A 15,145-nucleotide genomic window follows, 5' to 3' on the forward strand; every position below is an offset into this window, starting at 1 on the left:
GGCTCGACGCCGCCGAGGTGCTCCCTGAGTGAGGGGAGTCCTTTCTGTGGAGGTCGAGGGCCTCCCCAAACCCCGCGCGCCCACGGCTTCGCTTCGGCTCCTTTTTGCCTCAAGAGAGGCGCGCACCGTCGCGGCGCCCGAGGGCAAAGTGAGTGGGCAAAAGAAGGCAAGACTCCCCGGCGCCGGATTCCTCTGAGGCGGCAGCGGCTGCTTGTTTTTTTCATTATTTGTGGCGCTGCCAAAGGAGAAGGAAGGAAGGAAGGAGCCATGGGGGTTCCCGTGCCTGGAGAGAACGGCCTCTTGGGCGCTTTCTGGAAGAGGCTGCGGCGCACCTGCAGACCCGGCGGCGGCGGCGGCCCGGGAGGCAGCGGCGGGCGGCGGAGCGCCGACGAGATACACCTGCTGCAACAGAAAAAGTAAGCGAGCGCGGGCGGCGGGCCACCTGCAGTCGATATCCCTGCCTGGCAAGGGAGGGAAGGGGCGGCCAGGGCCGCTGCATCACCTCGGAAGAAGCGCGGAGGTCGCGGGGAACCCCTTTCCCGGGCGCAGCTAAGTTGGCGCCCTGCAGCTAGAAAGCTAGCGCAGCAGGGCAGGGGGGGGGCTGCGACATGTTTAAGGCATTCGAGTGGTGTTTGTTTGCTGTACCTCCCTCAGGATTCTGCCGTCGCGTTTTGCTGCGTATATGGAAATAGACTGCACTCCTAAGGGGGCATGTGAATTGTAATGGCATGCTTCTCTTCACTCCCAAATGCTTTCACCACAGAGGTGTCTATCCTTCCCTTGGTACTTGGGGAGGCTGCAGCCCTGGGAGCAAATGGGAAGTATCTATCTCCCCTAGTGCAAATCGGTGTGGGGTGTCTGGTCCAGATAGGAACGCAGCAGGTTAAAACCCATTTCCCCCCATGATAGCGTCCCAGTCTGGGTTGCGCCTTGCATGTGTCTGTTCTGTGTGAATGCCATTGAGACTAGGGTTTGTATCAGTCTCGTTTTGCTCTTTTCCCCTCTTCAGGAAAAAGTGTGTGTGTGTATTGAAGGAATGTATTTCTAGGTACAGATATCCCTCTTGGATAAAGAATTAATGGTTAAATGGCAAAAAGAAGAAAGAGACAATCTTGTTCATTTTATTACCACTTAAAAAAATTATTTCATAAAATTTATACACCGCTTAGAATCATGGAATTGTGGAGTTGGAATGCACCAGAACGGTCATCTAGTCCAAGCCACTGCAAGGCAGGAATCTTTTTGCCCAACGTGGGGTTTGAATTCACGATTAAGAGAGATTAAGATTCTCACGCTCCACTGACCGAGCTGTTTTGCTAGTTTGATGGTAAAAAAACACACATCAAAGTGGTTAACAAAAAGAATGAAGCGATAAAATTTGGTGAAACCAGTTAAGAACAACTACTTAAAACATTTTAAAATTAAAATCGGCAATAAACTAAAAACAAAACACATCAACATTCTAGATATCTGGGTAGGCTGGTCTAAACAGAAATGTTTTTAGCACCCATAACATTGTGGATACATTCATACTTCATACTAACCATATTAACGTTATCAATTATCAGCACAAATATAATGTTAATGTACATTTCCCAAAGTCTGATAGACTCACAGAATTGTAGAGTTGGAAAGAGACCATGAGTGTCATCCAGCTAACTTCTTGCAGTGCAGGAATCATTTGCCCAACACGGGGCTCAAAACCATGACCCTGAGATTTAGTGTCTCATGTTGTACTGACTGAGCTATCCCAGGGGATAATAAATTGACCTAATTTTTGCCATGTACCATACGTAGTATTTGGACCCACTTAATAAACTTCATTTAATAAAACCTCTTGTATTGCATTGAATACATAGTGTACTGAGTTGGGCAGAGACACAGGTGTTCTTGACAAATAGTTATTGTTGGGAGGGGGGGAATCTGAAGATCCCTGTCCCCTTACAGTCCTCCCTCGTCTGGCCTCAGGAGAAAAGCAGTGCTTCCCAGATTATACTGCACAACATTCCTTAGATGGAAGTCAGCTCACTCATGTACTTGTAACACAATCAGTTCTCACACCAAATATAACTGCCTGAGGGGTTTTGTTTTTTGTGTCTCCTGTGCATTGCCTGAGGTTCTTAATCTCCTGTGAATTGCATTCATTTGCTGGCTGGCACTGGCTTCTGGTAGAGGGTGCATTACTGCACCGATCATAACAGTTTCTCTTTGAAAACATCAACTTAATGACCTAAGAAAGTTTGCTCTTACAAGAGATCTGGTTGTGCTTGTTACAGAAGAGCTGTTTCCAACTCAAAACACATTTTACTCTCTGGATAACAAGTTAGGGGTTGGTGGAAAGGATGCAGCACTTTCATGTTGCCTCTATGTGTGGAAGCTGCATTTTCATGTACTAGCATAAATATGTGTTTGCGCCTACTTTGGAGGTTTAACTTCTAAAGAGCCGGCGGGAGAGGACAGAAGCATGGCAATTCTTTCAATATAGAGTGATAAAGTTTTGGAAATGCATTCCCTCAAATCACTCCAAAAGGCAAAATAGAGACAATAATTTACTGGGAACAGCTATCAGAAAATCAGAGAATGCCCTTATCAATAGGGGCAACTAGAACATGTCTATTTTTCCTGCCTATTTTTTTAAAGAGGCTGAGCGTTTAACAGAACCCGTTTCTCTTTCATCCCCCTTCAAATTAGTTATGTCTCATTCATAATTTCTTTACCCAACCAAGGATGACCCGAGACTATGTTTGCACCTGAGACAGAATATCCAAATGCAAACCACCTCAATCCTGCAATATGCACCTGGTCAAAACATATGTTGCACAAACAGATGTGTGTTGTTCCGAGTAGGTCTGCAGTTATTCAAGATCTTTCCTCTTCGTTGATCTGTTTGGTACTCATAAACCATTCTGTTTTATCAAAGTGTAAGGACCACATATCCTCAAGGTGTCTTGAAAACTTGTTTGTAAAGAAGACTTGATTATCAATTCAACAGCTGGCCGTCTCATGCTGCTGAAAATTGATTGCCTGAGGTTGCTTTTCGCACCTTCCTAAAAGGTTTTCATCATCATGTTTCAATAGGCCAAAGAGACTTCAGCTTAATGGGGAAAGATGGGATGCAGATGTTGTTGGTTTTGTTCAGGGCTGTGCAAAAAATGAACTGATACTTTGCAGTGATGCCAGAGATTTCCTGTAAGAAAATGGTGAACAGCCTTGGCCTTCCTGTGAGAGTGTTTTTGCTTCCAATGCTAAGAGTGCATTTCTTAAGGGCATTTTCAAAAGGCAAAGGCAGTCTTATCATGAAGCAAGCTGAGGTGGCTGTGTCAGGTTTTGGGTGTTATTAAGAGCAGTTGAGTTGGAGATAAATAGGTTTGGCTCATTACTAGGACATTCTCTTGCACAGCCTGTGCTCATTTCCATGAGGCTTTTGCAGGAGAACTGCCCACAGTATTGCACTCTCTTGAGTTACTGAGGACTCGGAGTGCCAGTTTGAGTAAACTCCTCTTTAGGGATAAAAATGGACTAACCCTAGTCCTGTTCACAAGTGACACTAAAAGCACCTTGACTACTTACTTTATGCCTTGATGAGTGAATTTTCTTAACACAAAGATTGCAGCTAAGTTTTTTTAGAACCTGAACTTAATGCCACCCCCCAATAGCTCCATATATTATTGCCTGTATTGACTCAAAAGCCAAGAGTGGTATAGCAATGGAGTTATTGCAAGAAAGTGAAATGTACTCCTTAGAAATATTACTTCATCTGAATCACTCTAGAGAGAAATCTGAAGACCATTCCCAATCAACATGAGTGCCAGGGGGGGAGAGTTTTTTATCAGCATCTTGGGTATCTGTTTCCCCAGATGTGCCTGGAATTGTGTTCTGCCAGAGACAGGATACAGGACTGAAGTAGTTTGAACCAGCAAGGAGGTTATTATGTTCTCTATCTTTTGCGCTTGAGCTGTAGTAATGAAATCTATGATGTAAGTACATACACACAGTCTTTATTTCGGTCCAAAGAACCACAAAAACATTTTCAAAAGCAAAATAAAGCAGAAATATAGGGAAAGGATTCCAAAGCAGTCACTATGTTTTATCCAGAGCATGTAGGTTTCTATTTCTTATTCATTTTGAGAGGAACCTAGCCACGGCCAGGGTAGTATAATTTGACATATCTCCAAGGAGGTACTTAAGGTAGAAGATTCTGGATTTTCCAGTTAAGTTTACCAATAGGGGTTTAATTAATTGATCCCTGGCTTGTTTGAACTGCTCACAGTGTAGTAGGATATGCTTCATAGAGTCAAGACCCTGAGAGCATAAGCAGAGCCTGTTCTGATAAGGGATACCAGACAGTCTGCTGTTTAGTATTTCTGATGGAAATACATTTAGTCTGGCTTTGGAGAACAATTGGCGGTAGTTAGGTACAGACAGATTCATGAAATACAATGGTAACTGAAAGTCATGGCTATAGCAGATTCCAGATGCAAATGGTCCACAGGTTACATAAGATCTAGAGTGAATATTGCTGTATGAAATATCCCATATCCTCTTCCTCAGGGATTTAAGGGAAATACTGTAGTCCAGATGATGTAAAAAGGATGGTGAAAGACCAACTGAGGAGGCTTTTTGGGCCATAGTTTTTGATCATGAGCTAATAGACTCCTCATTGGTTAGATGAAAAAGTGATCCTTTCCCCAGGCCAAATACTGAGATCTTTAGCTAGTGTTTCAAGGCAGCCCACCACACTTTGGTGGAAAGTGGGAATTCACCTGTTTCCAACAATAGAATTGAATTAGGGACACAGTTTGAAGTAGGGACTGAAGGAACCTAGCCTGGAACCCGTCTAACTTAGGAAACAGACAATTGTACCAGACGTCTGAAAAATAAAGGAGTTGGGAAACAGATTTCGCGTTAAAGACCCTTATGGCTGATGGAACATAGTGACCACCTTTTGTGAAAAATAAATGGAGTATAGCAAGGTTGCTCATCTCTGCCTTCCGATAGATAGTCTGCCAGTGGCAATTCTAGGACATTGTGTGGTGAAACAAGAGCCCTAGTACTGGAAGCATTTAGTCAGCTCTAGATTGCGGCCATTTGCAAGGAGAATATCTTTTCTCAAAAACGAAAATTTTTGATTTCTCATCGTTGATGGATAACCCGTGTACAGAACAGTAATCTGAGAACTTCATTTGTTGGTATTTCAAGCCAGGTCTGGAACAAGAGAGGATGGCCGCATCATCTACATATAGCAGAAGAGGGGTCTTTCTGGTACCTCTTTTTGGGAGATGACCATCTGGGTTCATTAGACTAAATCATTTAGGAAAAGGCTGTGGGTGCAAAAATACAGCCCTGTCATCCTCCCCATGCCATCTCAATACAACCTGAAAGTTGGTCCTGCAACCCACATCTAACCTGCAATTTGCTATCACTGTACATAGCTTTAATAAGGAAGAAGAGTCAACGACTCAACTTATTTTTGCTTACAGGGTGGTGGTGCCTATAATATTCTGTACCTCTTCAGTTTTCAGTTTGATTTCAACCATGTCAACTCAGAAGTAAGTCTCATTCAAGGAGACTTATTCCTGATCATTATTTACTGCTGCTGTTTCTATGCACAACCACACTTGGAAGATTTTATGTGTGTTTAGAATCAGGATATAATTGTTTGTAATAGAAGTCTATGGATGTTTAAAACAGTGTGACATTAGTCCAATACAGTGGTACCTCCGGTTGCGGACGGGATCAGTTCTGGAGCTCTGGCCGGATCCCAAGGTTTTCACAACCAGAGGTGCCTGTTCTGCGCATGTATGCGGTGCAGTAGAGAGCTTCTGTGCATGCGCATGGTAAAACCCGGGAAAATACTTCTGGGTTTGCTGCGTGCGTATCCCAAAGGATCCGTAACCAGAGGTGCACGTAAGTAGAGGTAAAGGTAAAGGACCCCTGACAGTTAAGTCAACGACTCTGGGGTTGCTGCGCTCATCTCGCTTTACTGGCTGAGGGAGCCAACGTTTGTCCACAGACAGTTTTCCCGGGTCATGTGGCCAGCATGACTAAACCGCTTCTGGCAAAACCAGAGCAGCACCCACTGTATAATTAAATGGCAGGATGATAAGTTAGTAGAATGGTCTGTATCCATTTATAATGTATGTGGGGGATACCAATTTTAAATATACCCCTCCCCGCAAAAAAACCCACCTCCCTGCAAACAGCAGTCTAGCAGCAGAGTGAGAGGTTCTACCTGAGATATTGCCTGTTTGTGCTGGTTTTTTATTTCCAGGAAATTTGAAAAACAGGGGTGGTTTAAAAAAATGTAATTCCTCCACTTGTAGGCTCAAGTGATAAGGTCCATCCTGTCACCCCATTCTGCTGCATGTGTTGACCAGACTAAAGACTTGAAACTATTAAATTAAATTTATTCAGTGTAGGCTGGAATGTGGGTTGCATGGCTGGGAGTTTGGAATATGCTCCCCAACACAAAGCCAAGAGCAGTCAATTCCATACATGTGGCAATAAAAAAATCATTGCGCTCCTCAAAGTCTTATTCTCAGTTGCCTATCTTGGCAATGCCACGTATTTGTGTTAGTTTACAAGGATTTGGGGTGTGGTTGGTTCTCTTTAGTCTCACCCATATCTATTTTTTTTCCATTTGAAGAGTTTACAAAGCAATTAAAATAAAGATCCCTGTGATTTTTGTAAGCACAAAACCAACTGTTTTATGCTTTAGAGCAGGGTCATCCTGGTGATTTACAAAGGGATAGGGAGAACCTTTCATCTGTAAGCCGATGAATACAGTTTATCTCCCATTGTTAATTAGAAGTGGATAAAAACTGGTGACTGCTCTTGGTAATGCATGGTAGGTGTTTATTTTGTGGTAGCCTTTTGTCTGTGAAAGCTGGGGAAGGTAAATTACATTGATCAGTGGACAAGAGCTATGGACTTGAGAATATTGCAATCATGAATTACCTGGTTCGGTTCACACGTAACACCAGGCCAAACCCCTGCTTAGCATGCAAATGTGTGGGATACCCAGAGAGGAGATCACGGCTGCCTTGTTCCTCCCTGGGGGTCTTGTTGCTGTGCTGTGCTAAGCTGTTGTTTGGCTTAGTTTGTCATCCAGACCTGACCTCATGGCTTAACTCTCTCTTCTGACAAAGCAAGCTGTAACCAAGGGTCTGTTCTGTGGTTTGCAACTGATGGCTTGCCTAGGTAAGTGAAACCACAAGCCTGGGTTCCTTACTCCCATCAGCACCAACCAGTACAGCCAGTGGGAGCTTGGGAATCCCAACAAGTTCTGGAGAGCCACAGGTTCATCAGTTCCTGTTCTAAGTGATCTCCAGGGCCAAGACTGACCTCTTTCACCTTCAGTTTTCTTTTCTTTTTTATAAATATTTTATTGGTTTTTCTCATACAAAATTATAAAACATACAACACAGTTTATCACAAACACAATCTTATTGGACTTCCATCAGCACCTCTGATAATCCTCTGTCTTCCTCACTTCTTATGCATTTCCTAACTTAATATTACCTTTACACCTCTTAACATATTATCTCTCCTTTTCCATTTTTTACAATATTTCTAATATTAATCCTCACAGAACTTCTTGTAAACCTACAAACGTTGTCTGATCATGACAAATACTTTTCAAATGATCACCTTCAGTTTTCAAGATGTATTTATTCTTCCTCCCAGTTACTCTCTTCCATGGGAAAACCATGTGCCTGGTTCACATGACTTGCGCGAGAGTGCGGACACGTGGAGAGGAGCTTGCAACCACTTTGCTCCTCTCCAAACATTTTCACTGCTACGCTGCTCCCACCTAAAACAAGGTTTGGCTTAGTGTGTCCCGTAAACCAATCCACTGAATCTGGAAGAACAATGCTGGCGAAAGGCAGTTAATTTTAGAATGAGGGAGAAATTAGCCTTATTCTGGCAACCACCATGCCTTTCCACAGTACAGACTCACAAACACAGGCCCAGCTCACCATGTCTGAGAAAATAAAAAGTCAAGCATACATCTGAACCCAGGCTTGTGGTTTATCCCACTCCAGGCAAATGACAAGCTTCAGCCAAGGTTTAATCTAGGCCAACCTGCGGCCCTCCAGATGTTTTGGCCTACAACTCCCATGATCCCTAGCTAACAGGACCAGTGGTCATGGATGATGGGAATTGTAGTCCAAAACGTCTGGAGGGCCAAGGTTGAGGAAGCCTGATCTAGGCTTACCTCTCCTGGTTTATCTGGGAGAGACAAACCCCAAGCCCACTGCTTGGGTTCCATGGCAGGAGCCCATCTATGGAATGTCATATTTTAAGGAAGACCCAACGATCACAGAGTTTCAGCCCACAAATGAATCATCGCTAGTTCTGTGTGTCATGTTATCTTCAGCTCACAGGTTTCCGTACTGGAAAGCAGGCCTTACAGGAGATCTAAACATCCCAAACTTGCAGTTTAGGGACAACCCTGGTTTCTCAAATATCCCCAAAGACTGCTTATCCTGCAGGCATTTCAAAAGCACCGTGAAAGTGAATAAATAGGTCAATGATTATTAGCATCGCCATAAAACCTGAAATAAATAAATAAATGCCATTGTATTGATGAGTTACTAATTATAGAAACTGACAAGGGTTCCTGTTTGATGGCCAGCACCTTGCTGACTGGCAAAAATTCCGCTCCTCTTTCCCAGGGACACTCTCCAACCAGAATCACGTTGCTCCAGTTAGGCTTTTCATTCCAGACTGAAGCAGAAGGGTCTGCTCTGAGGCTTGCCTACTGGTTTACTTGTCCAGAATAAACCTGAACCCGGAACCGTTTCATGTAGCATTTTGCAAATAGCTCTAGGAGATAACCTGGTTTCGAACTACGTGTTATTTGGACAACTACATATCGAGACACAGGGCTGCCGCTGAAGATGGCATCTCCGCCTTGAGTTGTCTTCTGAAACGTGTAGTAGCAGCACTTAACTTTGTTGCCAGTTCTCCTGCTTCCCGACATGAGCTGCCATTTATAGGGGCACAGAAACACATGTGGGAGGATGCAGATACCCTATTCCTGAACAGAAGGAGATGCTTGAAAACTCTCTTAAAGTAAATAAATGAACAAAGAAACCACAGAGCATCACCATGCTCTGCCGTCCAAGCCTTGGGGAACTTAGACGTTCCTTTTTCTGTACTGGCAAAGTGCAATTTATTTATTTATTTATTTATTTATTTATTTATTTATTTGCTTTCTTGGTGGAAGAAACTGGTATGGGCTTCATTGTTAACAACACAGTTACTACCCCACTGTCAGGTTGTAGGTGCGGCTTAGGGAGCCATAACTGCACTGCTTGTCTATGATGTCAAAAGTTTGTTTTTTGCTTCTCCGATTTGTTTCACTAGGCTTTTGGCATTTGCAGACAAGTGATTTTAATTACTCCAGGAAGAGTGCTACGTTGTATAATAAAATCCTGGTTTACAGTTATTTATATGATGGTGCCAAAGAGTTTGTCTGGTCAAGTGCCAGGAAACTCAACAAGGAGCCAGCTGATGCTTCTGAATATGCAGAGCAAGTCTTCACTCAGTATATGCAGAAACTTTAAGGTAGAACATCCTAATAGTTAGTGTGTTGGTTCTGTTATGAACTGCAGAGCTTCTAACTCCACTGTTGACTTGGAGTCCTGGTTATTGTAACTGAGCCACAACTCCCTCTCCGTTCCCCATCAAGTAGTTGCTTAAAAATAATGTATGATGCAAAGATATCGGTTGTGAACTATGATCCTTCAGGGTTGTGTCTTGTCTACTTTCCACTAATCCAAGTAATCCCTGTGATTTCCTCAAGATTTAAAATAATAATAATGCTTATTATTAGTGATGTACCCCCCAAAACAAGGTGTGGCATGACCCAAGTTATGATACAAGCCCTGCCCAGTGGGATATCAGTCTATTTATTCAACAAAGAATGAAATACCTAAATATATAATATTCAAGCTGCAATAGTAAATACTCCTGGAGGTTAGACCAATTATCTGTTTAAATGTTTATACCACCCTCCTAAATTAATAAATCATAAAGTGTGGAAGAGATTTGCATAAATTTAGAACCAGAGCAGAGGTTTTGTTGGTGTGTGGATTTTAATGCATTGATGGGTAGAAATAACAAACAATGAACAAATGTAGTCCTTTAGACAATGATGATGCAAATATTCTGGACAGATATTCACAGGATAAGGTTATTAACAAATATGAGCAAATTCTCTGTTCTGTGATATGCACACATCTGTTACATTGCCAACGTGGGGGCTTCTGGGTAAAAAAAAAGGTCATTACTCTTGTTTATCTCCAAATGGGGGCAGTGTAGTTGATTCTACCTTTGTTTCATGTAACATAATTTACTTGCAACAAATATTTTTGTTGTAAGTACTCTGAGGTATGTATTTTAATACATACTAGGAACGTATATTTCCCCTCAAAGTAATATTTAAATGCCCCTCCCCCTTAATATTCTATTTAAATGCATATATTGCTAAGTTGAAAGCCATGAATTGCATTGCAACATTCAGAATAACACGAAACTTGGAATTTACCTTTTCTAAAGCCATATAAGGCCGAAGCTGATAAGATTTTCCTAGATTTCTTTTTTACTGTGAATTTCCTGTATCCAAACCCAGTCACTGTCCTTTACAACGCTATTGCTGGAAAGCAAACACTAGTTATGTTGTTTTCTTGGCTTTATTATCTATACTGATGCAGAAACTGTTGTAGCAACGGTTGTAGCATTCTGTTGCAACAAACCCTTCAAAGACTTTTTGGGAAAGTGAAAACGGGGATCACTTACTATTTTCTTTTTCTTTTCTCTGCCTTGTAAAAGAATTGTGCTTTTGTGGCTTTCTTTGCCGCGATAGTTTTGTTGACTGGAAGAAAAATAGATGATCATAGAACTGTAGAGTTGGAAGAGACCCTGAGGCTCACCTAGTCTAACCCCCTGCAATGCAGGAATATGCAGCTGTCCTATAATGGGACCTGCGACCTTGGCGTTATCAGCACCATGGTCTAACCAAGTGAGCTATCCACAAGTACTCATGCATCACCTTCAACAGACTTTCCCAAACAGTGGTCCACAGGCCATCAGTGATCTGAGAGCTTCATTCAGGTGGTCTTTGGCACGTCTGTAAAAACAAACAAACCCAAACAACCATTAAAAATCATGCAGCATCTAGCACAGCGCATTTCAATTACAGTGGTGCCTCGCAAGACAAAATTAATCCGTTCCGTGAGGCTCTTCGTATAGCGGTTTTTCTCGTCTTGCGAAGCAAGCCCATTGACAGTTTAGCGGATTAGCGCTATTAGCGGTTTAGCGGCTTTTAGCGATCAGCTGTTAAGCGGCTTATCAGCGGATCAGCTGATAAGCGGCTTAGGAAAAGGGGGGGAAAGGGAAAAAAACCCGAAGGAACTCGCAATACTTTTTCGTCTTGCGAAGCAAGCCCATAAGGAAATTCGTTTTGCGAAGCGCCTCCAAAACAGAAAACCCTTTCGTCTAGCGGGTTTTCCGTCTTACGACGCGTTTGTCTTGCAGGGCACCACTGTATTACAACAGGCAGAAAAATCATTAAGTGGCCCACTAAGACCCTCAGCAATTTTCTGTGGGGGAAATTTTGGGACTACTTCCTACAACACCAACTATGTTTATAAGCATTTACTTGGCCATCAGTTAAGCCCACAGAGAGCATTTAATTAACGGTCAAGGCAAATCTAAGGAATAAGAGTTTATTGAAATGGTGTCCATTGCTCAGAATGGCAAGTTATGAAATTCCCACTAAGTTACAAAAAAAATAGGCTTATTCCCAAGTTGCGTGTGTAGGATTGCAAGCAATGACTTGCCCAATGCTACAAAGGGATTTCAGCTGTTCTAGTGGCTAAGAGACTGAGCGGATATTACGGGGCTACAACTTCCCCTTGCCATCATGAGATCATTAAATGGTCTTAGTCAAACCACTCATGTAATATGAGGGTGATAATAATAATACTGATAATGCCACAGGGTTGCCGTAAAGGTCACTGTGAGATAATGTATGCCAAACACTCCATCTGAAAGTGCTGTTTTAGATGATAAATGTTATTACTTGAAAATGGCTTGCATTTAAAGGGAAGTGCTTTGTTCATCACCATAATACATTTGGGGAAAGGTCTGAGGGAGACCAGACCAGCTCTGTCTAGTCATTAAAGGTAAAGGACCCCTGACAGTTAAGTCCAGTCGTGGACGACTCTGGGGTTGTGGCGCTCATCTCGCTTTATAGACCAAGGGAGCTGGTGTTTGTCCGCAGACAGTTTTTCCAGGTCATGTGGCCAGCATGACTAAGCCACTTCTGGCGAAACCAGAGCAGCACACGAAAACGCAGTTTACATTCCCGCTGGAGCGGTACCTATTTATCTACTTGCACTTTGATGTGCTTTCGAACTGCAAGGTTGGCAGGAGCTGGGACCGAGCAATGGGAGCTCACCCCGTCACAGGGATTTGAACCGCTGAACTTCTGATCGGCAAGCCCAAGAGGCTCAGTGGTTTAGACCACAGCGCCACAAGAGGCCATAACACCCATGATTTTGGTATGTGTATACTTCATTTATTTATTATCCAGAAAGCAGAATGTCTGTAAACTATTAACTCTCAGGGCTTCTCTAAAACAGTGGTACCTTGGTTCTGAAACTTAATCCGTTCCAGAAGTCTGTTCCAAAACCAAAGTGTTCCAAAACCAAGGTGTGCTTTCCCATAGAAAGTAATGCAAAATGGATTAATCCGTTCCAGACTTTTAAAAACACCCCTAAAACAGCAATTTAACATGAATTTTACTATCTAACGAGACTATTGATTCATAAAATGAAAGCAATAATCAATGTACTGTACTATAAAATAAATAAAACAGCATTGTAGATGATAAAAATTAAAATTATTATTTTTTCTTACCTGCATTGATGATAGTCATTGTTTGGGTGGGGCAGCTTTTATCGATTTCCACAGTCACACAATCAGTCAGTCAGTAGCTGAACTGGGATCCACACAGTCACAAAAACAAATTAACTGAAAAAGCCTCGAAACAAAAAAACGCAAAATAAATAGCACAAACAAAAGTACCAAATATAAGCTCCAAATATCACCTTAGAACATTGCAATTGGAAACAGAAGGCTTGAATTACAATGGGGGGATGCAAATTAGCAGTGCAACAGGAAACACAAGGAGGCTGAAAATGGAGCATGTTCAGCTTCCAAAAATAGTTCAGAAACCAGAACACCTACTTCCAGTTTTGCCGCATTCGGGTTCCAAGTTGTTCGTGAACTAAGCTGTTTGAAAACCGAGGTACCACTGTATCCTCAGGGTGTTGGAACCCCTAGGAATGGACTCCAATTTGCTCATTTCCTCCCTGTTGTTTGTATGCAAACTGTTAACACTGCATAAATAAAAGGTTTGTAGCTCTTGTTGCAGGAAGGCGGATCCCTCTCTCTTGTAGTGGGGTGAAGCAGGGGTTTCTCTGGCCTTCCTCCAACCCCCTCCATAGCCATTCCACAGGTTTAAAGGTCTTGATCTTGTTGACAATCCTTGACCCTCTTCTGCTGAGGTTTTAAAGCTAGTTAGAGCCAGTTGCCTGATATCCATGCACTTGCTGCTTGTGGAATTGTATGGCAGGAGGATGGCTGGCTGGTAGAATTCCTCCCAAGTTGCATAAACTAATGAAGACTTTTGTTCCTTGCATTCGGAATCAGAAAAAGAAAGCCTGGGGAAGTATGTTCAATAGCAGAGTAGCTATAATTCCATCAGGGCACCCTATTGCTGCTTATATAAATCAGCTACTAAATTGTAATGCATATCACAATGACTGACCACACAACTGCTGAAAAAAATGACTCTTGGAGCATAACAACCCCGGTTAGGCGCATTTGAGGTTTTCCTTGTTTTGACAAACTAGGCCAATGAAAGCCAACCCCATAATACTTTTACTAGTTTCTAGAGTGCTGCGTTTGTGGCAAAAGACTAATTGCAGCCATAAAACCCTGTTGAAACTGCATCTTTCTTCTGCTTCTGTACTGCCCCTCTGTGGCCTCAGATAAATACTGCAGAACCTGATAAGACTCTTCATTTGCCATATGGATTGTTGCTTTTTGCTCCTCTCATTTGACAGATTCTGGATTTCTGCAAACGCCACAGAATCATACCTATTATTATTGTTGTTCCTTCCCTTTCACACCCTTTCCTCCCATCCTTGTGAAGAGAGCATATGCTGTCAGCCCCCATAAGGAGTCTTGAACTTCAAGAGCTAATTTCTCACTGGAGCAAAATGTGAATAGTTTTTTTCTTCCTTCTTTCTCTCTCACCTGCAGGATCTGGGAGACTCCACTCCTCCTGGCTGCCAAAGAGAACAATGTCCAGCTCATCAGGAAATTGATCTCGGATGGTTCCTGTGACGTTTTGCAAAGAGGTACTTATCCTAGGTGATGTGGGTGGCGCTGTGGGTTAAACCACAGAGCCTGGGGCTTGCCGATCAGAAGGTCGGCGGTTCGAATCTCCACGACAGGGTGAGCTCCCGTTGCTCGGTCCCTGCTCCTGCCAACCTACCTAGCAGTTCGAAAGCACATTAAAGTGCAAGTAGATAAATAGGTACCGCTCCAGCAGGAAGGTAAACGGCGTTTCTGTGCGCTGCTCTGTTTGCCAGAAGCGGCTTAGTCATGCTGGCCACATGGCCCGGAAGGTGTATGCCGGCTCCCTTGGCCAATAAAGCGAGATGAGCGCCGCAACCCCAGAGTCGGTCACGACTGGACCTAATGGTCAGGGGTCCCTTTGCTTATCCTAGACCCCTACCAATGAGAGTGGTACATGGTCCACTGAAGAGGCACATTAAACTAAATTGCCTTGACCTATCATAGAATCAAATAATTTTATAGTTGGAAGGGACCATAAGGGTCATCTAGTCCAAGCACCTGCAATGTTTTAGCTTTGGTTCTGTCCAATGGAATTGGTACTGCAGCCTAGTTTGTACTATCTAGGCTGGTGTCCTGAGGCAAGCCACTTCTCAAATACCCCATATCACTTGGGTACATTCCTTATCTTTATTTATACTTACAAGCCATACTAGAGGGATAGGGGAAGCAGCCTCCCCTTTTTTGGTCACATGGTCCCCACGTCCAC

General features: G+C 43.0%; 1 protein-coding gene across 1 annotated transcript in view; it reads left to right on the top strand.

Annotated features, from left to right (window-relative positions):
• Positions 1-267: 267 nt before the first annotated feature.
• Positions 268-15,145, top strand: part of LOC309360310 (transient receptor potential cation channel subfamily V member 6-like) — a gene marked incomplete at its 5' end in the record, with an annotated part of 34,573 nt that continues 19,695 nt past the window's right edge. Inside the window, 2 exons of the mRNA XM_081895000.1 lie at positions 268-416; positions 14,341-14,438. Of these exons, the coding sequence (XP_081751126.1) occupies positions 268-416; positions 14,341-14,438 (247 nt within the window). The remainder of the gene's footprint in view (positions 417-14,340; positions 14,439-15,145) is intronic.

This window comes from Podarcis melisellensis, assembly GCF_964234715.1.
Source record: "Podarcis melisellensis genome assembly, chromosome: 17".
Classification (NCBI taxonomy): domain Eukaryota; kingdom Metazoa; phylum Chordata; class Lepidosauria; order Squamata; family Lacertidae; genus Podarcis; species Podarcis melisellensis.